This window comes from Megalobrama amblycephala, linkage group LG1, assembly GCF_018812025.1.
Source record: "Megalobrama amblycephala isolate DHTTF-2021 linkage group LG1, ASM1881202v1, whole genome shotgun sequence".
Classification (NCBI taxonomy): domain Eukaryota; kingdom Metazoa; phylum Chordata; class Actinopteri; order Cypriniformes; family Xenocyprididae; genus Megalobrama; species Megalobrama amblycephala.
This window is the reverse complement of record NC_063044.1, coordinates 55284687-55306574: the sequence shown is the minus strand read 5'-3', so window position 1 is coordinate 55306574 and position 21888 is coordinate 55284687. Positions and strand designations below refer to the sequence as shown.

The following is a 21888-nucleotide window of genomic DNA, read 5'->3' as shown; positions in this document are numbered from 1 at the left end:
TTGTTTTTTTTTATACACATCTTTATTTTAAGAATAGCATTTTCATTGGAATATACTGTTCATAACAATATATATATTAAATTAAGTCTTAATACATATACATAACACTTTTTATTTAAATATTTTTGTTCCTTTGTTCTATAGGTTTTAACATTTTATGGGTGATTTTCACTGGTTCACAGTGTTTTCTGGCGAATTTTCCACATTAGAGTCCTGTTTTTCTCAGTTCTTCTTCTCTTTTTCAGTCCCACTTTTTAGACACTAGATTCTCATCTTTCTCTGTTGAAGAAAATCAGTTATATAAGATTATTCCACAACACTGTTGTAAAGTTTAAATAATCTAGACACATTGATTTGAAGCACATAATGGATGTCTTGAATGTCTTTACAGTTATAATTCAATATTTAAATATCCTTTAAACCAATTGCTTTAATTAAACTGAATCTGTACTGTTTTAACCAGACAAAACTACATATTATGATGAATTTAGCATTAAGACATTCAGCATCTACAATGGCATGTATTGCTATATGGAGAATAACTGTACAGTCATTCACTGATTCAGATCTGAAGAGGTCCATGACTGACAGTATAATATATACATGTCAATCAACAAGCCAAAGAACACAGCACAATTTGTCCATACACAAACAGACACAGGGACGCAGGCAGGCACATACAGAGAGGATTGTGGGATACCTTGCTTTGTTACAGGAATATGGAGGGGAACAGGATTAGGCTGGAATGAGATAAAGAGTGGTTGGACGGGATTGGTTAAAGAGAAGGAGAAGGGTAAAGAGCAGGGATATTTACACCACTGGAAGAAATGGTGTGCAGAGAGGAGGGTTTAAAAAAAAATAGGACAAGAGATAAGTATAGGAGAGTACAATTTAAAAGGGAAATTAATAAATTATCATAGGAATTTATATCTGCTTATTATTAATATTCATTAGTACGTCAGTTGTTTATTATATACAGTAAGTTGAAGTTGTTTTAACTAACATTTAGTTTTGTGTTTGTATGTTACTTTTTAAATATGCTGTGTTTAGTTTTGTTTAATTATCAATATCTAGGAACTGTTATATATTTACATGAAATTGTATTTATCATTTCTTTAATGTTTTGTAAATATAAATTTGTCAACATGTTTTTGTGTGTGTTAAATGGTTACTCACCCTCCAGGTAGTTGCGAGCAACAAACTTGAGCAGCTCGTCGATGAGGATGACGGGGAAAGAAAGCTTCAGTACAACGATCCACTGGTCCAAGTTGAGATGGGTTAGCTTAAAGATCATCTGATAGAGAAAACGACAGAGGTTAGCAAATGAGAAATGACGGATGATAAAAAGCAATTGGATTGAAACTTAACATCAATGAAAGAATTTATACACTTGCAATTGAATCAAGCTGTGTTTGTTTGGGGAAATATAAGTGTCTATGGGCCAGGCCTGATCATGGTCCCCTAAGGCTCCTGAGCACATGTGTCTTTGGTTGCCCCCTAGTGGCAGACCCTTTAGCCTGAGAGACAAACTGAACCAAATTTAGCAAACTAGATGGATGCAGTACTTACAGGTAGAGGGTCCACATAAATGATCATGAAGTGCAGAGACATGGAGAGAGTCATGGCTCCCACCAACCACAAATTGCTCCATGGAGGCATACGCAGCAGAGACTGATTCTCGGACAAGCTGCAAAAATGTGCAACAATGTATGTTACATTGAATAAAAAAACATGTATGTCAAGCTGCTTTGTGATATTCAGATTTGGTGTATGTCAGTTCTGACCTGTTCAGAGCGTTGCACATCTCAATGGTGACCAGCACAGACAGAGCCATTGTCATGGGTGGAGCGGCTTCAAACACTTCACAGTCAATGCCGGCAAAGTCCTCGTTCTCAGCAGTGCACTGCATGAAGTGGGACTGGGGACAAAGAATAGGTACATCATTATTATTTTATTGTGAAATGTACCTTTTATAGTTAGTAATTCACCCTTCGCTGGGGGTTTGATTGGCAGGTGATCTGACCAATCATAACGCCGAATGTCCGACAAACAAACCAGTCTGGAGAGTTGGTAGATTAATGTCTGCGGACTTGAACTTGAAAAATGGGGTATTGACATCTTTCCGCAGTTGAAACAACATACCTACTGATTCTGATGTTAATTCATGTTTATTTCATACAATAACTAGGACAAGATGAACGGTTTACATATCGCTTGAACCGAGGTGCTACAGTGATCTGTCACGACACATTAAAGAGGCACAAAACGGTATTTATAGTTTGAATTTCCTTTAAAAAATTTGACTTTAATACCAAAAGTAACCTCCATCTTGTCTGTCGGCGGATTGTCAGTGTCCTCTTTGCTCTGCGATGTATTTTTTCACTGCGTGAGCAGAGCACATAAAGTGTGGTGTGAGAGCACTATAGCTTGTCGGACGTAGCGACAGTAACTGAGGGGGCGGGACTTTGCGAAGGGTCAATTGCTTTATTCTCAACATTCTCAACTATTGTACTCCTTTAGCCAGTGCTGTAGTACTCAAGTCCAAGACCATATTTTTAGGAGCATTTGGACTTAGCCTACACTTTGATTTGAAAGAGCTGATCTCGACTAGTCTTAGAAAATATGGTCCTGGACTCTGCCTTGAGTACTACAACACTGCCTGTAGCATTAGTTAAGATAATGCTAGACTCACCAGCTGATAGAAGGAGACCATGGGGCCTTCATCGCAGTAGATGAACCACCAGCCAGCAGCAGCAACAGTTGCAGCACCAACATAACCTGAGAGAGTGAGAGATTGAACAGAATATGTAATGCAATCAGAGGTAATCAGGGAAGATGCAATGGCAATGAATGCATGGTGAACCTACAATGGATCAAGAATAAATCAGAAGAATGGTAAGTAGCATACCTCCAATGGCCAGGTATCTGAAGAACAGCCAGCCAGAGATGAGGGGCTCTTTTGGGGATCGGGGAGCTTTGCCCATGATGTCCAAATCAGGGGGGTTGAAGCCCAGAGCTGTGGCTGGAAGACCGTCAGTCACCAGGTTCACCCACAGAAGCTGAACTGGGATCAGAGCCTCAGGAAGACCAAGAGCAGCTGTCAGGAAGATACTGAAGAAGATGGAGAAAATAAATAAGGTTTAGAATGAACCTATGCCTGATTTCAGAAGGTAAATAGATATATGGGTGTGCATGTGTGTGTGAGCAAGAGACTGTCACCCACCAGACGACCTCGCCGACGTTAGAGGAGATGAGGTAGCGAATAAACTGCTTCATGTTGTTGTAAATGGCTCTGCCCTCCTCAACAGCAGACACAATGCTGGAGAAGTTGTCGTCGGCCAGGACCATCTCAGAGGCTGACTTGGCAACAGCGGTGCCAGAGCCCATGGCAATGCCAATCTCTGCCTTCTTCAGGGCAGGAGCATCGTTCACACCATCACCAGTCTGAAGTAAGTTTGGGGGTAGGGAATATTAAAAAGGTAAGACTTAATTTTATAGTAAAAAACACAAGCATGTTAAGTTGATTCTGAAGTACTTTGCAGTCCACAGGTAGGTCTTACTTCAACTTAAGGAAGTGACATTTTCTGACCACGATCCTGTCTGGTCTTTTGTCTTATTTCATTTGCTCCATTCAGTTCACTTACCATGGCAGTGATCTCATCAAAGCCTTGAAGGAACTCAACGATCTTGCTCTTGTGGGAGGGCTCGACACGTGCATAACAGCAAGCCTTACGCACAGCTTCTCTCTGCTGGTGCAATGGCAGGTCATCAAACTCACGGCCAGTGAAAGCACGGCCTGTCACATCCTCATCATCACCGAAGATGCCAATACGGCGGCAGATAGCCACAGCGGTACCCTTGTTATCACCTGGGAAGGAGAACATTTGAGAATTATACAAATTTTCAGGATTACTGCATTATTATTGTTTTCAGATGTTCTGTGCCAGTCAAGTATCATTGTGGGAGACTGAATGCTAATTTCCGCTAACTTGTGAAGTTACCATCACAAGCAAGTGTGCTTTTGTACACAATATGACTAGCAGGAAGAGTTCCAAAAAAGCCAAAGCAGGATTAATTGTCGTGTCACAGAGCAACTAACAGTCTGCTTAGATTGCTGCAAATACAGACCAGTGAATTGAGATGAACAGTGACATGTTCCAGTGCTGTTTTAAGAAATGTCAGCACTGATTAGAAAATTGAACATGGTTTACCTGTGATCATGATCACACGGATGCCAGCAGCCTTGCACAGCTCAATAGATCCAACAACCTCTTTACGAGGAGGATCCAACATACCAACACAACCCACAAAGGTGAGATCAGTCTGTGAGGAAAGCAAAAAAATGGAGTGGTTAAATCATGTTAGTTGGAATACAAATGATGTCCATGTTTATCTCTCTTTAACAAAAATACCTCATATTCAGCGAACTTGGTAGAGTCCTCTAGGTTCATTTCCTCCCGTTTCAGAGGGTTGTCACGGGTTGCCAGAGCCAGGCAGCGCAGGGTATCACGGCCAGTACCCCATTCCTTGATCACGGCCATGATCTTATCCTTAACTGGGCCAGTCAGGGGCACACGGGTGGTGCCAACACGCACATAGGCACATCTGTCAATCACACCCTCAGGAGCACCCTACAACAATAACGGTTTTGTGTTTTAGATTCTTTTTATGGTATTAATTGTTACTAGTTAATTTTAAGGATATATTTTACCTTGACAAACATCTTGTTTCCAACAGGGGCCTTGGAGGCCTTTGCAGGGGAGCAATAGACAGACATGGACTTCCTGTCACGGGAGAACTCAAGAGTAAAGTCCTTCTTCATAAGCTGTTTGATCACCTAGGAAACCAAGAGCAGCAAACTACATTGATATAATTTCTGATATGGAATTTAATGGAATTTCAATCTTGGCACATGACATTTGACAGTTGAACCATTACAAAATCCCAACCATAAATTCAAGAGTGTAGAAATAAATACCTCTATCATAGCTATCCTTGTGATATTTCAGTAATGAAATTAGGACTAAAAGTTTCAACTCAGAAATGCAGCTGACCAACATGAACTTACAGTGCAGCATGTGTTGGCTCTCTCAACCTTGGACAGACCACGGACTTCAGTGTTGAACACATTCATCTTTTCAACCAGGCAGCACAGGGCAGTCTCTGTAGCCTCACCCACTTTCTCATAGATTCCTTTAGACTGTAAAACAAAGAGCAGGGCTCAGTTATAGCTTCTCAACTGAAGAGTTTAGAGCAGATGAGACAGAATAAAGGTTTGTTTACCTCATTGTAGTCCAGAGAAGAGTCATTGCACAAGGCGCAGATTGTTGCCAGCTCAACAAGGCCATCGTACTGGCCACACTTGACAGGAAGTCCACCCTTAGTCCTGCAAGGTAAAGTAAGAAGAATGGTGAGTCTTGTGTGTGCGTGAGTGTCACTTAACAAATATAAAATCACTTACACTTCTCCCTCTGGTGTGTACTTGGATCCAGAAATGTCATACTGGTCAAGAGTCACAGAGTCACCCTCCACCTTTTCAATGACGAACATCTAAATACAAAGAGAATGACGATGCTTAAAACTGTGTGTAAAGGAGAAGGGTTTTGTTGTTGTAGTGAGAGGACTGGTATATTGGTGATTGCTTTTGGAGTAAGACATTGTCTCTCACAAACCTTTGTAACACACATCTGGTTGGTGGTGAGGGTGCCGGTCTTGTCTGAGCAAATGACAGATGTGCAGCCCAGAGTCTCTACAGAGGGAAGAGAACGGACGATGGCGTTCTTCTTAGCCATGCGGCGGGTTCCCAGAGCCAAGCAGGTAGTGATGACAGCAGGCAAACCTGCTCGGAGAGGAAAAGTGTCAAATACACTCTGTTGGATTTGCTCAAATGACAAAGTCTGCATTGAAAAGGTGAGTCTTGACTCATGTCTGCATTTTCCTCTTGATTTCACGCTGTTGTACCCTGATTTGTATCATGACTCCTGTATTCTCACCTTCGGGAATGGCGGCTACGGCAAGAGCCACAGCGATCTTGAAGTAGTAGACAGCACCACGGATCCAGGAGCCACCGTGGACGGGGTCATTGAAGTGGCCAATGTTGATGAGCCAGACAGCCACACAGATGAGGGAGATGACTTTGGAGAGCTGCTCGCCAAACTCATCCAGCTTCTGCTGCAAGGGGGTCTTCTCCTGCTCAGTGGCAGCCATCTGATCACGGATCTTACCGATCTCAGTTGAGACACCGGTGGCGACCACAACTCCGATAGCCTTGCCAGCAGCGATGTTAGTGCCCTGGGAAAATGAGAGGGAGAAGATGTTTCAGGATTAGTGCTGGAGACAGAGGAGATGAGCAACAAAAGGCTGAATGAAGGTAAACTCACAGAGAAAAGCATGTTCTTCTTGTCCTGGTTGACAGCCCTGGGGTCAGGAACAGACTCTGTGTGTTTAATCACACTTACAGACTCACCTGAGAATAAAGTGATAAAGGAGGTCAGAGAAGGGCAAAGATGTATGCATTGTTTTTGCGAGTATTGGGAGGATAGATATTGTAAATCAGAGACTAACCAGTGAGGATAGATTGGTCCACACGTAGGGTTGTGGAGCGGATGGCGGTGATTCTGATATCAGCAGGGACTTTGTCACCAACTACACAGGAAAAAGATGAGCGTTGAGAACATGCATATATGAAGAACAATACATGCTCAAAACTAATACTAACAAAATATAGAAAGGCTGTAGAGTGACACTTAATTTTAGGGGTTAAGGTGTTGCAGCTGTCCTATTCTTAATTCTATTTGGTTTTGTTTAGATATTTCAAATTATTTTATTATAAAATTTTCCGAATTATGTATATTCAAAGCTTCTCTAGAATATCTATCTGATTAAAGTTTTTATAATGCTTTATAATGTTTTCTAGTCCAGGACTGTCTAATCCTGTTCTTGGAGTTCCACCTTCTTACAGAGTTTAGCTACAACCCTACTAAAACACAAATTAACAATCTAGCCAAAGTCTTTAGGATTATTAAAAACATCCACACAGGAAAATGACCCACCAGGAGCAGGACTGGCCCCTAATCTAGTCTAAAGATGTCACTGTTAATAATGTTTGCAGATCTTTTGGTGATAGATTAGCAATCCAAAAGGAGGATCTGATCAAGAGGCAAATTAATGAAAAAGAATTGCAAGGACAAGTTGACTTTCATAGAAGTGTAAACAAGTGGCCTGGAGAGAAAAATGAGTGATGAGGAAGGAACAGGTGGAAGAGGGAAAGAGAAGGGGTTAGGGATCGAGAGAGGGCAAGTAGAGGAACAGGTGCTGGGAGGTATTTATATACAGGACTTTTCTTTGCCCATGCTCTCGCGGGTTCTTTCAGTCCTTTCTGATCCCATTACACTATATTCTTCCTCCCGCTGTCACACACACCCCGTAATTGCCTTAAAAGGATGCTCACACTTTCTCAAGGGCACGAGTCCCATATAGTCCTGTCCCCTCTACTCATGTCTCATTACTTGACACATTGTAACAGTTGGCTTGAAGGTGTTGCTTACTCCGCATTTCCATTTTCAGACATTTGAGCTATTCTGATGTGTGAGAGCATTATGGGAATGTTCTGTGCTGTCTGTGCTCTACTATCCGATGCTCAGATCCATTGGTATACCTGACACTTCCACAATGTCTCCAGGAACGATCTCTCTGGCTTTGATCCTCTGTACACTCTTTCTGTCAGTGCGGTAGACTTTGCCCATTTCTGGCTCATACTCCTTCAGAGCCTCAATGGCGCTCTCTGCATTGCGCTCCTGTGAAAACAAACATCTAGATAAGCTCCTGCTCCCCTTAGGATTTTACACCTTGACAACTCTCTCCTTCCAAGGGTGTGCATGCTTTCTAAATGACTGTTGTGCCAGCTCAATGGACCCTTGATGAAATCTGATCAGCCTCTAGTATTTTTACCATTAGACCTTTGTCGTCATTTGTGTTATTGATGCCCTTAGCATGAATACTTTTGTGCCTAACCTTTAACCTCTGATGTCATTTAGACTACTTTGAGTTCTAAAGTTTTAGGCTCTTAAGTTTCTCTTGAAATGTATGAATTTCATTGTATTAGATAACAAAATATCAAACCTAGTGGCATCTCAGTGAAAATGGCTAAAACTAAAGATTGTTTTTTAGCCATTTTCAATTATTTTCTATTATAGACCCTTTTCACATTTCAGGTTTCTCAGAAGCGGAAGTCGTCATAGTTAGGTTAACTTTTATAACGGTGAATGAGAGACTTAATTAAATATATTTTTTGGTTTCCATTTGCACAAATTGCAAAAGAAAAACTCCACAATTGTGTTTTCACAACTTTCAAAAAGAGGGGAAAAAAAAGAGCGATTGATAACATCAGTCATAAGAGAGAAAGATGTCATTTTTACCATCACTTCCATAGCCGCTGTATTAGAAACACCTTTACAGCAGCGTTAACTAGATTTTTGTAATTTGATGCAAAGGTAATATAATACAATGTATAGTGTTATAAACGTACATAAATTTTTTTTATGAAAATATAAAAAAACTTTACGATATTGATGACCGTTAAAACGCGTCATCACAGTCTGTGAAAAGGGTCTATTTTAATTTTTAATTTTTGCTTGAAAAATGTATTCTTTAATATCTTTATTTGTTTATTTATATATATATATATATATATATATATATATATATATATATATATATATATATATATATATATATATATATATGAAGACTTCAGATGCAAAAGCCTCTAAGTGACATCTGAAATTATCTTATAAAATGAGCATTTTTATCAAGCTTGTATGTTTATGTTCAGTTATTTCACTTTAATGGCAATGAAAAGGACCTATTAATTGCCATTAAAGTGAAATTACTGAACCTAAACATACAAGCTTGATAAAAATTCTCATTGTAGAAGAAAATTGCAGATGGCACTTGGAGGCTTTTGCATCTGAAGTCTTCATATATATATAAATTTTTTTTTTTTTTTTTAAATAAGTTACTTTTTGTTTTGACATTTCTTATATATTTTGTTTTGAGGCTGCCTTTAGTTTCCAAGTACGTTTTGGGGCCACTGTATTGGGAATGTAAAATGGATGTGCATATTCACCTGCCATACTCCAACCACAGCATTGGCAATAAGGATGAGGAGAATAACAAAAGGCTCGACGAAGGCAGTGACTGTTTCCTCGCCTTCCTCAAACCAGGCCAGTACCTGATGAACAGAGAGAGCAGGAGTGTGAGAAAGACATCCAAGATCCAAACAAGAGGTAGAAAAGAAATACATTTAAGATCTACTATCCACCTCATTAGAGTCAAATTAAAGAGCCAGTGAATGTGTATGTGCATACCCTATGAAAGTTTTGGTCAGTTAAGTGCCCCCCCCCCCCACACACACACTTACACTCACACACTTCATCTGTACATTGAGTTATGCTTGAAGTGTACAGCTGATCCTGTTCCAGTAATTCTCACGTGTGCGCATGCATTACTCAATTCACGGCACGTTAGCACCTGCTGTCTGCCTTTCTCTGCTTCACCTTTACAGTCTCTCCACTGATCTGTCTTTCATTCCTTCCATCTTTGACCTTTGTGGGTGGATTCAGTTTCTTGGACTGGCTTAAGACTACCTTAAAATAACACTCTCTTCCTCTTAATCGCTCACTCTCTCTTTTCTCTTTTTCTCTCCTCCTTTATTTCTCTGTCCTTGCTTCTCTTCAAAGCTTCTTTCCTGGCCTTCTAAGGCCATAATGACAGCTGTGATGTCATGTGCCCGGACAAAACAGCAGAACTAATGCTGTCTGCTTCATTTATTCCAAAACAGATTTGGAAGAAAGAAAGAAATGCAGTTTTATGTGCCGGCACTGTTTGATTATCAGTACGGAATGTACTCAGATTTCAAGCGCAAGGGCACATGCGCATCTGAGACTAAGAAAATATGCCTAGCACCTCATGCTAGCGGTGTTGTTTCATGCAGCCATAAGGGTTGCATACTACCCGGCACAGATAAACAGCTGGATTATGGTCTACCCATAATATACACGGGGCTGAAGGGTTACTACTTAACTTGATTGACAGCAACGGATGGGAATGTGGGAAATGTGTCCCTGTCCTTCTCCTATACATTATTAATCATCGTCTGCACCCATAAATGAAACCCTGTTCATTCATTAAAATGTTACGCCTCTGCGACTGTAGACTTAACCTAAGTCAGCATAACCCAGGTTATGAAATTAGTGAATTATCAAAGCACTACCTGTGGAAAGTGAGGTTTCTGAAGGTTTAGACTACATTATGATGTTATGCGGCTTCTATTTACTTACAAAAGAGATGCAGGCAGCCAACAGCAGGATCCTGACCAACAGATCTTCAAACTGCTCAACCACCAGCTCCCAGATGCTCTTACCTGAGACAGAAGGTAATGTTTGGTTTTATATATATATATATATATATATATATATATATATATATATATATATATATATATATATATATATATATATATATATATATATATATATATATATATATATATATATATATATATATATATATAAAATTACTTAAACATATTATGACTTAAGTATAACTGACTGAAATGAGAAGCGCATAAATCAAAAGGGATATATTTAAAGTATTTGATTTTCAGTATGCGTAAAATACAGACATGCTGTCAATTCTAGGTCTAGGTCTTGTCATAGAAAGCTATAAAAACAGTAAACTGAAAACTTACCTTCTTCAGCGGGCAGCTCTGTGATTGGTTGATTTGGTCGAGTTGACAAGATGAATGGAGGAGGTGATTAGAAACAGAACCATTAGAATAAGCCATCAATATCTTTCCCATTAACAATCACCATAACATAGCATAAATGATTTCATAATATGGTTCATTTTGAAATTAGCTGAGCTCATACATATAAAACTATTCTATTAGTCGTCTAGCAATTTGTCCTTCTGTTTGACCTTCAATTGAAGTCCCTGTAGGCCTAAAATGGTTCCTGTGTTTCAGCTGTCACTTTTTTGCTTTCTCATCTTTAGTGTGATCTGTTTTTTTTTCTTCTTCTTTCTTTCCATTATCTTCTAATCTTGCTTTTGCAACTTAATGTTATTGTGCAACATGGATCAGTGCATATGTTCAGGGTCATTTTGCCTTTGGCTGAGAGCTCTAATTTCTCCTAAATACAGCATGTGAAGTTCTGGTAAGAAAACACTTCTGGAGAAGTATGTCTTCTCTCGGTTTTGAATGCATTTGAATTGGATTTTTAAAAATAAGTCTTAAGATACAGTGTTACTCATTCTCCATTTTGTTGTCTGTTCTCAACTGACTAATCACAACTAATCTTTCTACACAAAATATGTTCTCAATACTAAGTTGGGAATTCTTGCTACCTCTCCCCTTCCAAATTGCTTGTTCTGGTAACACATTCCAACATTGTTTCATTGTAATCAAACATCCATTCATATTTTTAAGAAGCTTCCATCCACTTGTCCATGCTTTCCTCACCGTTGAATCCGTACTTGGCTTGGTTTTTCTTGACCTGATCTGGAGCGAGGCCTGTGCTCTCGCTCACGCCGAAGTAGGCCAGGCATTCTGCTGGTTCCTTGATGTGTGCGTTCTCCATCCTGTCTGCTCAAAGGGGAGACTTCACAAAAACAACACAAAGATGTAGATAAGTTGGATTTCCACTCAGAAAAATGGAGAAAAGTCCAGTTTTAACACTTTTTACAGGTCATTGAGAAACTAAGGAATCCTTTAATTATTAAAAAAAAGAGAAAAGATTGAGAGCAAAAGAGTACGCACCAACACTTTTTTAAAAGTGTAGGATAGGGACAAAACAGATGGCCCCTTGATTCTCTCTCTCTCCCCTCTCTCGCTTTCTCTCTCTCTCTCCTCTCCTTCCTCTGGAGCGCAGGGCTGACAGAAAGTGCAAACTTCCACTCATCTCTGTAGAGTTTTATAAAGACACCAGGCAAACCATCGCCCAGGTCACACCCAGAGGAGGCTCCCTATTGGCTGAGAAGAGACAAATATGGTGGGGAAGGGGCATGGCCTTGGGAAGAGAGATGAAGAGGTGTGATTGGAGCAATTGGGTGACAACTGCAGCTGGGGTGAGCAGCCTTGAAAATGGGGTTGAAAGTGGGATCTGTTTTTGGAACATGCATGAACAGGAGGATGGAGACTGTGAATGGGGAATTGTGGTGTTGGTATGGTGGTGGTGGGAGTGGAGGGGGTCGGATGAGTGAAATGGTTTTAGGATGTTGATATGTTTGACCAAGGGCTTGGTTTTTTGTGGGGATTAAAAACGTACAGGGCTCCGTTATAATTATGTGGTATGGGATTAAAATATCTATCCATTCTACAAGAACTATAATGTGAGGGTGCTTTTGAAAATATATGAAGACTGTCGAGTCTCCATCCTCAGAGAGGATTAGCACCTGGGATGAACAGTTATGGAAAAAGTGTGTGGGGGCACTTCAGACATGGCAAATGTGCTGTAAAACAGACTGAGGAGGGGTTAATTGGGAAGAGTGCATAAAGAGGGAAAGAAAGAGGAAAGTTGGAAGAAGGGCCATTAAGGTAGAAAGGGGGGTTTTACTTTTATAGATCTTTTATCTTGTTGACAGATAGTTTGGATGAATAGACTGAGATGGATGACTGGTTAAATATTTTTTGCCAAACCAATTCAGGGACAGGAAGTAACCAGCATGTGATTTTTAGTCCATTTAATGTCCATTCTTTTTCTTTTCTTCTTTTTTTTTCAAATGCAATGCTTTCATTTAATTTCTGTAAAGCTGAAAATTAGGGTAAACATAGGTCGAGTCAAGTCATCTTCATTTATATAGCACTTTTTACAATATAGATTGTTTCAAAGCAGCTTCAAAATTAATGTACAGAGATTGTTTTGGCTTTAGGTAAAGTAAAGCAATGGATAAATATGACAAACAAGATCTTTAGTTGTTTAAAATGATATTGTGTGAGTGGGCTAAGACATTTGGCATCATATTTTAAAACAACAAAAGTGAAAAAACATGGTCAGTTCAATCAAGTCACAGGTTTGCAGATAATTTGCTTTAGACCCCAACATCATTCACATATCAGCTAAAACTAAATTCATACCTTTAGACGACATGATCAATTTTAAAAATTCTTAATGTATTAATTCAGTTTTATTGGTTGGATTTATTTGCATAGGTCTAGTAATGCAAAGTTTTCATGCAGTCCAATGTGCATTACACTTACAGGCAAACCAGAGCATTACAAGACAATTACGTGAGTAAATGTCTTATTTATAATGTTTTATTATAAATAATATAATTCATAATAATGTTTTCATTCATTATCTCTTCACTTGAACTTTATATGCTATATATGCAACATGCTACTATCTGTGTTGTTTTTAATTACGACTATAAAAGTTAAAATAGTTTTCGTTAACTAAAATAAAAAATAAAAATTAGATAGAAAAACTCCCCACTGAAATATATGCGTGAAGACTTGTTCTCCATACTTCGACTATTGTTATTTAGGTGTTGCAGTACTAGACCCTGTTGTCCGTGTCAGTGGGGGGCTGGTGGTCCTTTTGGTACTTGTGTAACTGTAGATTGAGCCACAGTTGTGTGTGTCCTGTATAAATAGATCTGAGTGATGTGGACCAGCAGCAGCTCAACCCAATTGTTGGATTTTTGCTCCAGACGCAGCTCCAGTGAGACTGAGAGTATGAGGGGTACAGCAGATTTCTTAGCAAGTGTTAAGTTTACACACAGGCCTCATGCATCATGTTTTGTTTAATTTGTCTTTCTGTCCTGTTATTTAATTCATTTCACACTACAAATATTTTTCACCACTGACTCTGTGACTTTTCAACTCTGACCCCTTGCCCCCTTTCTGACCCGGGCCCTATCAGGTGTGCTCGTGTGTCATGATTCTGATGTCCCTCCCTGTCATTGCACAGAATGTGTCCCGGTACTGCTGGCATGTCTGTGCTCATGTTGCAGCACGGGTCGCATTGCTGCAAAAAAAACAACAACAAAAAAAATCCAGTAGACCGTTTCTTACCATTCATTCATTCATTGGACTTGTGGATTTTCTTATATTCAAAATTACAAAATAATTTGGATATAAACATTTATAATACATCCTGACCCTGATTTTTGAAGGATATACAGTACAGTCCAAAAGTTTGGAACCACTAAGATTTTTAATGTTTTTAAAAGAAGTTTCGTCTGCTCACCAAGGCTACATTTATTTAATTAAAAATACAGTAAAAAACAGTAATATTGTGAAATATTATTACAATTTAAAATAACTGTGTACTATTTAAATATATTTGACAAAGTAATTTATTCCTGTGATGCAAAGCTGAATTTTCAGCATCGTTACTCCAGTCTTCAGTGTCACATGATCCTTCAGAAATCATTCTAATATGCTGATTTGCTGCTCAATAAACATTTATGATTATTTTCAATGTTGAAAACAGTTGTGTACTTTTTTTTTTCAGGATTCCTTGATGAATAGAAAGTTCAAAAGAACAGCATTTATCTGAAATATAAAGCTTCTGTAGAATTATACACTACCGTTCAAAAGTTTGGGGTCAGTAAGAATTTTTATTTTTATTTTTTTTAAAAGAAATTAAAGAAATGAATACTTTTATTCAGCAAGGATGCATTAAATGTTTGGCAGTAAAGACATTTATAATGTTACAAAAGATTCGATTTCAGATAAACACTGTTCTTTTGAACTTTCTATTCATCAAATAATCCTGAAAAAAAATATTGTACACAAATATTTTGTACAATTGTACACATTAAATGTTTCTTGAGCAGCAGATCAGCATATTAGAATGATTTCTGAAGGATCATGTGACACTGAAGACTGGAGTAATGATGCTGAACGTTCAGCTTTGCCATCACAGGAATAAATTAGTTTGTCAAATATATTCAAATAGAAAACAGTTATTTTAAATTGCAATAATATTTCACAATATTACAGTTTTTTACTGTATTTTTAATTAAATAAATGTAGCCTTGGTGAGCAGATGAAACTTCTTTTAAAAACATTAAAAAACAAACTTTTGGACTGTACTGTATGTAATTTTTGACCACTAATTTCAATATTTTGGAGGACAAAACAGTGCTATTTGTGGCATATTTAAATACGTTAAGTTAAATTAATTTAAATATTATAATTTAAATTGTTCTAAAGTAAAAGTACAAATCACTTAAAGGATTAGTTCACTTCTGAATGAAAATTTCCTGATAATTTACTCACCCCCACGTCATCCAAGATGTTCATGTCCTTCTTTCTTCAGTCGAAAAGAAATTAAGGTTTTTGATGAAAAATTTGACCATTGAGACTTCAATGGCCTCCAAACGGTTGAAGGTCAAAATTAGTTTCAGTGCAGCTTCAAAGGACTTTAAACGATACCAGACGAGGAATAAGAGTCTTATCTAGAGAAACCATCAGTCATTTTCGAAAAAAATACAACTGTATATGCTTTAACCATTCTGCTTTCCGTATTCTTCAAAAAGCTTACGCTGTACTTCCTACGCCTTCCCTATTACAGAAAAAAACGGAACTGGCGCTGCATTCCTTCCGTAAGTTAAACAGGGAAGGCGTAGGACATACAGCATAAGCTTTTTGAAGAATACGGAAAGCGGAAGCAGTTGCAAGGCGAACATTTGTTTATATAAAGCATGTTGTATTTTTTTAGAAAATGACCGATCGTTTCTCTAGATAAGACTCTTATTCCTCGTCTGGTATCGTTTAAAGCCCTTTGAAGCTGCACTGAAACTGTAATTTTGACCTTCAACCGTTTGGAGACCATTGAAGTCCACTATAAGGAGAATAATCCTGGAATGTTTTCATCAAAAACCTTAATTTCTTTTCGACTGAAGAAAGAAGGACATGAACATCTTGGATGACATGGGGGTGAGTAAATTATCAGGAAAATTTCATTCAAAAGTTAACTAATCCTTTAATATAATTTTAAAGTAATTATTACTTTTATTCAGCAAAATTAAAACGGGAGTAATCGCTGCTGAAAATTCAGTTTTGCCATCACAGGAATAAATTAGGAATTAATTAATATAGGAAACAGTTATTTTAAATTGTAACAATATTTCACAATATTACGGTTTTACGGAATTTCTCATGCACGGCCTTGGTGAAAATAAAAGACTTCTTTCAAAAGCTTTAAAAAAATCAACCTCAAACTTTTCAATGGTGTGTGTGTGTGTGTACAAAATATTTATGAAATATTGCATGTTATCAGTAAACCAGCTGCTAGGTGTGAAAGATAACAGTGCACATAAAAAGCAAAGCACTTGAATTTTGGATTTTGGATTTTGGATTTTGATAGAAATTTGTTCATGCAATGGTGATCTGCTGGTGGCGTGATTGACGGGACATCTGATGTTGTACTGGAAAGAGACAGGACAAGCGTATTCCCTTTTAGGTCTACACTTGCCCCGCGGAACATACAGAGACGTTGCTGATGACAGGAAGACGGATAAAGGGAAAGAGAAGAGGGACTCAGGAAAGCCAAGATGCAGGGATGAATTGAAGGGTAAATATATACAGTGGCGAGTGAGAGGAGTGTAGAATGGAGATAGCGAAACCAATATAAAGATAAAGATCAGGAGTGACAGGGTAAAAAATGTTCACTTGAGGAATTAGACAAAGCAATAAAGGGAGAACGGCAGCTTGGTTCAGCTGTTAGTTGTAGTCACTTGCACTGACAAATTTATGATCTTCAAACACATCAAGTGATTATTGTGGCCTTTCTCTCTCATTCACTTTCTTAATACATAAATAAATATGAGCAGAGGCCAGTGTGATTTTACACACGTGTACAGTATGTTGTGTACATGTGTGTGTGCCAGAGAAGTGTGTGACAGGTGTTGGACAGGAATGGTGTTAAATTCTCAGCACTGCCCCTATTCTTGGTTATTTGAATCTCTGGCTCCAAAGTATGGTGTCGTAATCCAGTCTTTAATGACTAACACCTCTATTTACACACACATACAGCATTTGAATACATTCACAAGATCATCTGAAAGGACCCAGAAAAGCACTTTTTTCAATTAATTGTTATTTATCAATGATGTTTTGTACATTTATGTTAGTAAGGGACGTATTTCTTGCATTGAAAAAACGTTCTGAAAAACAATGTTTTGTCAAGTAATCTAAAGTGCCTCATGTGGCAACTTCTACATTAAACAGTTTTTTTTTTTTTTTTTTTAAGTGAAAAATATGATTTAATCTACTTTACACTTTTGCAGTGTTATACTATACATTTTATTCCCAGCTAATGCAATAAAACTTGTTCCTTTGTTATTCAATAATAGAAAATAATAGCAGCACATTTTAAACCGTTTATCATTTAATGTGGTTTGACGCGTCTCACTCTTTGAAATAATATATGCACGACCGTCATAAAGGCGGGGACAAACATTATATATATGGGTGTTTGGGTACATCAGATGTCACAGCTGTGAAAAAAACAGTTAACAGCTTGTACAGTGAAGGAACATTTCTGTGGGAACAGTTTCTTAACACTATTAATAATAGCGAGGGTTGTCCTTGGGTATTCTTGAAAGAAGAGCGGGCAGAGGATATCCCAAAGAAAGCCCAACGCACTCACGCAAAAACCGCTCTCGCTCTCTCCCCCCTTCAGGTTATATTTAGCTCGGCTTTAGGGGTGTCGACCTCTTGCTCTGCTGCAGGCTGTAGCCTTACAAGGCCCAAATCGCAAGTACCGTTTCTTAGCAACCCTTGATGTTTTCACCTAAGTGGACGGGTCCGCCAATGTGCTGTGATCCAATGTGATCATTATAATCATCCTATAAGCATCACCATCAGCAGCAGAAGGAGCATGTGCACCTCGAGTCTGGTGATGCTCCTGTTGGTAGATGTGCTGCTATATTAATATATTATTTAGACATTTTCAGTTTGCCTTAAGTTTAGTTTAGTGATTGGCTTATGCATACTTGTATAACTATAAATGTATAGCAACATACCAGTACCATTTACCGGAAAAAGGCAGAAAGGCCTACTATAACCCAATGGTTAAGAGAAATATCTTCATGCATTGCAATGGAAAAAATAACCTATATTATTGAGAGTAAAGAAGACAAATTTAAGAGGGTCTGGAGTCCCTTTATATTATTTATTGAACACAGGGATATTAACAATATATAATGGAGAAGGAACAAACTGCTTAATATTATATTCATATGAAAAATACTTTAATGGGCACTATATTAACCCTACTTTATTGCTTATATTTTTGGTTAATATATGCAATGTATTGTTAACTCTGACTTCCAAAGTACATACTGTATTACCCAATGTTCACTCAAAAAAATGAACTTTCACTGTTGTTAGTTTCACTCAAACCACCCTTGTTCACATTACTTAAAAAACTCATGTAACTACATGAACGTAATTTAACTGTGTTGTTTCTACTAAAATTGAGTATTGTCAGCTTTACTTAGTAAGTGTTTGTTCAGTCAACCTAACATTGCTGTGTGAAACGCACACATTATTGTTGACATAACTAACTGTGCAGTGGATCCGTAGTTCCCAGCATGCTTTGCAAGAGACTGCATTAGGATAGTAAATTTAGGGATTAAAGTGTTATTTTATGTGTTTTTCAGTAAAGGGAAAGATGTTGTTAGTTTATGTTAGTGTTTAATGTTCAGTTATGTTGGACATTTAGAGTAGTTTCTGTAATGTTTTTGAATTTTGTGGTTACCATCATGCAGAAGAGTGTCGCCTGTGTTTAGGCTGTGCGAACTCATGTACGCGTGTTTATTCCTGCTCTCAATTCAATTGAGTTTGTCAATTAGTTATTTTTTGAATGCGTTTTGATATGTTGTATCCTTTTTATTTAAATGATTATTAAAAAAAAAAAAAAAATGTGTTCACCTTATGTAATCAACATAACATTATTAAGTAAACTGCACATATAAATATCATGTAACAGTGACATTCAAATGATTTGTATTTACTCAAAGAAATTTTGTCAGCTTTACTTGAATTTCTTTTGTTCATTCAACTAAATAGTTTTTTGTACAAATTACTCAATATTGTTGCGTGGAACCACTTGACACTTATTTTTTAAGTAAATCCAACAATTCATTTTTTTGAGTGTTGGTTTGTGCTATTACACTTTTTATGTGGAATGAGCCCCGGTGTTTATTTGTTTTGTTTTTATTTTTGTTGTTACAGATACATGCTGTACATTGTTGTGTAAGTGTTCAAGAAAATGCAATAAAAAATAACATTTTAAAAAAAAATGTTTAGTGTATTTACATAGTTAATTTTAGTTTTATTTATTTTTAATTTTGAGTTTAAGTTTATTTAGATTTTATTTTAGTTGTGGTGTTTGAATGCCAAACTAGTATCATTTAAAAATGTTTAACTGCTAAATCTCTTAGAATAGTCAAGTTTTATTGCCAATTAATGTATACAGTGTTCTAAAACTAAAATTATTTTGTTGCCATTTTTATTTTCTATTTTAGCTAGTTTTGTAATCATGAAAATGCATTTTAGGGAAGTTTTAGTTTTTTGTTGTTGTTGTTGTTGTTGTTGTTGTTGTTGTTTTTTTGTTTGCTTTTTTTTTTGTTTGTCAGTTAATGATTACATATAGTTTTATGTTTTGTTTTCTACATTGACCAGCATGGCCTGTCAACAATGTAGCTGTTTTTACACAAACTCTAAAAACGAAAATTCAATGTGAATAAAATAAAGTGGCCAATTAATCTATTAATTTATTTACAATTAAAATTCTGATTAATGAATGAAGTAACACTTTATTACAGTGCCATTGTTACACATGTTACATTTAGTTAATATAGTAATAACTATAAATTATGCATAACATTCTCTTTATCAGTTGACATTTTTTTTCTGCTAGAAGGAAACACTTAAAGCTGGCAGCCGATTACTAACATTTAATGCTATTAAAACCATTTATTTAAAAAATAAAAAAGTATATCTATTTGTATATGTATCTAGTATATTTGTTTTGTTTAAGCACCTATATGTGACCCACAAAACCAGTCATAAGTTGCATAGGTATATTTGTAGCAATAACCAACAATACATATATGGGTCAAAATGATCGATTTTTCTTTTATGCCAAAAATCATTTGGATATTAAGTAAAGATCATGTTCCATGAAGATATTTTGTAAGTACTTCATTTGGACAACATTAAGGCGATTTTCTCAATATTTTGATTTTTTGCACCCTCCCAGATCCCAGATTTTCAAATAATTGTATAGTTCTATCCTAACAAACCATAGATCAATGGAAAGCTTATTTATTCAGCTTTCAGATGATGTATAAATCTCAATTTCAAAAAACTGGTTTTGTGGTCCAGGGTCACGTATGTGGTTGTGGTATATGTACAGTAAACAGAACAGCGTAGAGGTGAACAGTATGCATTCTGTTTGTGTTTGTGTGCGAGTATAGAAATACAGTTTGGGTATCTGTTTGTCTGATGATAAAGTGCAGTTGTCCACTATAGAGTTACAATATTTGTTCCCATACAATTAGGATGAGATTTCGGGTTACTATGGTAAAAACAAACAGATGTACTGTATTTGTGTGGGGATCATGGAGCTGTACCAGGATGTTTTTTTAAGAGCATGTCATGTGTCCATGCTATATGTGTACATGGATCCTCTTTACTGTCCCTCTCCGTTTTGATGAGCGTTTTTTTGTTTTTATTGTTCTTACATTCTTGAGGTTGCACTTTCCAAGGTGGGGGATGTTTTGATTGGCATGCTTTGCCCCAAAAGGGTTGTCCTTGTCATGCCAGGGACACTTATTTAAACTATAGGGAGAGGGTCTGAAATGCTGTTTCACACATGGTGGCCTCACACTCTTCCTGACACTCACATTCATGCACATGTGGCTTATTGGCTCCAGTCACATTAGACACACATGCCTGATGCCAACATAATTGCCCTAATCAGCGTCTTAAATCAGTGCTCATCATAACTCATCAGCAGCTGTTACAATGACGGTCGAATGTGTTACTGATGACTTAAACTAACAGCTTCAGTTGCATTGAAAAAATGTATTTTTTGGGTTCAATGCAAGTTAAGTTCAGTTTAAAGCATTTGTGGCATAATGCTGATTGTGACAAAAATGTCCACTTTTCCTTCCTTTTTTTAAAAGAACTTTGGGTTACAGTGCGTCACTTACAAGGAAAGCGAATGAGGCCAATCCAAAAAAAAACAATGTTTTAACAGTATCACCACCAGATATATACACGTGTTGACTGACTATAGTGTGTATTTAGCGTAAAAAATTACTAACCTTTTCTGTGTAAAGTTATATCTAATTCAACAACCTGTAAAAGCCAAAATTGTAAATTAAAAGCCTGAAACCCTAAAAACATGTTACTGCTCAAATAATACACAAGTGTTAACAGAAGAATTAATGTAAATTCTTTCATAAAATTATAAGCTTCACATTTCTGCTTTTTTTTTTTTTTTTTGTGGTAATCAACATTATGCCATCAATGTTATAAATTGTATCGAACCTAACATATTTTTTTTGTTCTGCTACACTCCATGAAGAACCTTTAAAATCAATGGAAACTTTCCATTTTCCAATAGGTTCTATAGAGTGGAAAAGGCTCTTAAGATTATTAAAATGATCATCACACTGAAAATAAATTGTTTTTTTCAAAGACTGTTCACTGCTCTTTGGGGAACCAAAGATGGTTCTTTGGCATCATTGTGAAAACCCCTTTTGGAACCTTTTTTAAAGAGTGTATTTATCCGTCATTAGACAAAGAAAGTTTAATTCAAATAAATAGAGATAACTTTACACATAAGTGTTTTCTCAGAATAT

General features: G+C 37.1%; 1 protein-coding gene across 2 annotated transcripts; it reads right to left on the bottom strand.

The window, feature by feature from the left end:
* On the bottom strand, positions 1 to 11971 carry atp2a1 (ATPase sarcoplasmic/endoplasmic reticulum Ca2+ transporting 1). 2 transcript variants are annotated; one of them, XM_048202335.1, is made up of 25 exons: positions 11819 to 11970; positions 11522 to 11660; positions 10751 to 10768; positions 10341 to 10423; positions 9128 to 9232; positions 7658 to 7796; positions 6565 to 6645; positions 6381 to 6466; positions 5994 to 6291; positions 5673 to 5839; positions 5462 to 5550; positions 5284 to 5386; positions 5069 to 5200; positions 4712 to 4837; positions 4413 to 4631; positions 4212 to 4323; positions 3645 to 3868; positions 3224 to 3444; positions 2909 to 3111; positions 2693 to 2778; positions 1785 to 1918; positions 1570 to 1687; positions 1177 to 1294; positions 701 to 740; positions 1 to 279 (listed from the first exon to the last, which is right to left on the bottom strand). In XM_048202335.1, the coding sequence occupies exons 2-24, from the start codon at positions 11637 to 11639 to the stop codon at positions 736 to 738; spliced, it is 2985 nt and encodes a 994-aa protein (XP_048058292.1). In that variant the 5' UTR covers positions 11640 to 11660; positions 11819 to 11970; the 3' UTR covers positions 1 to 279; positions 701 to 735. The 2 variants fall into 2 exon arrangements, with proteins under 2 accessions (XP_048058292.1, XP_048058282.1); XM_048202325.1 differs by lacking the exon at positions 701 to 740 and having other exon boundaries at positions 11819 to 11971.
* Between the last annotated feature and the right edge of the window lie 9917 nt (positions 11972 to 21888).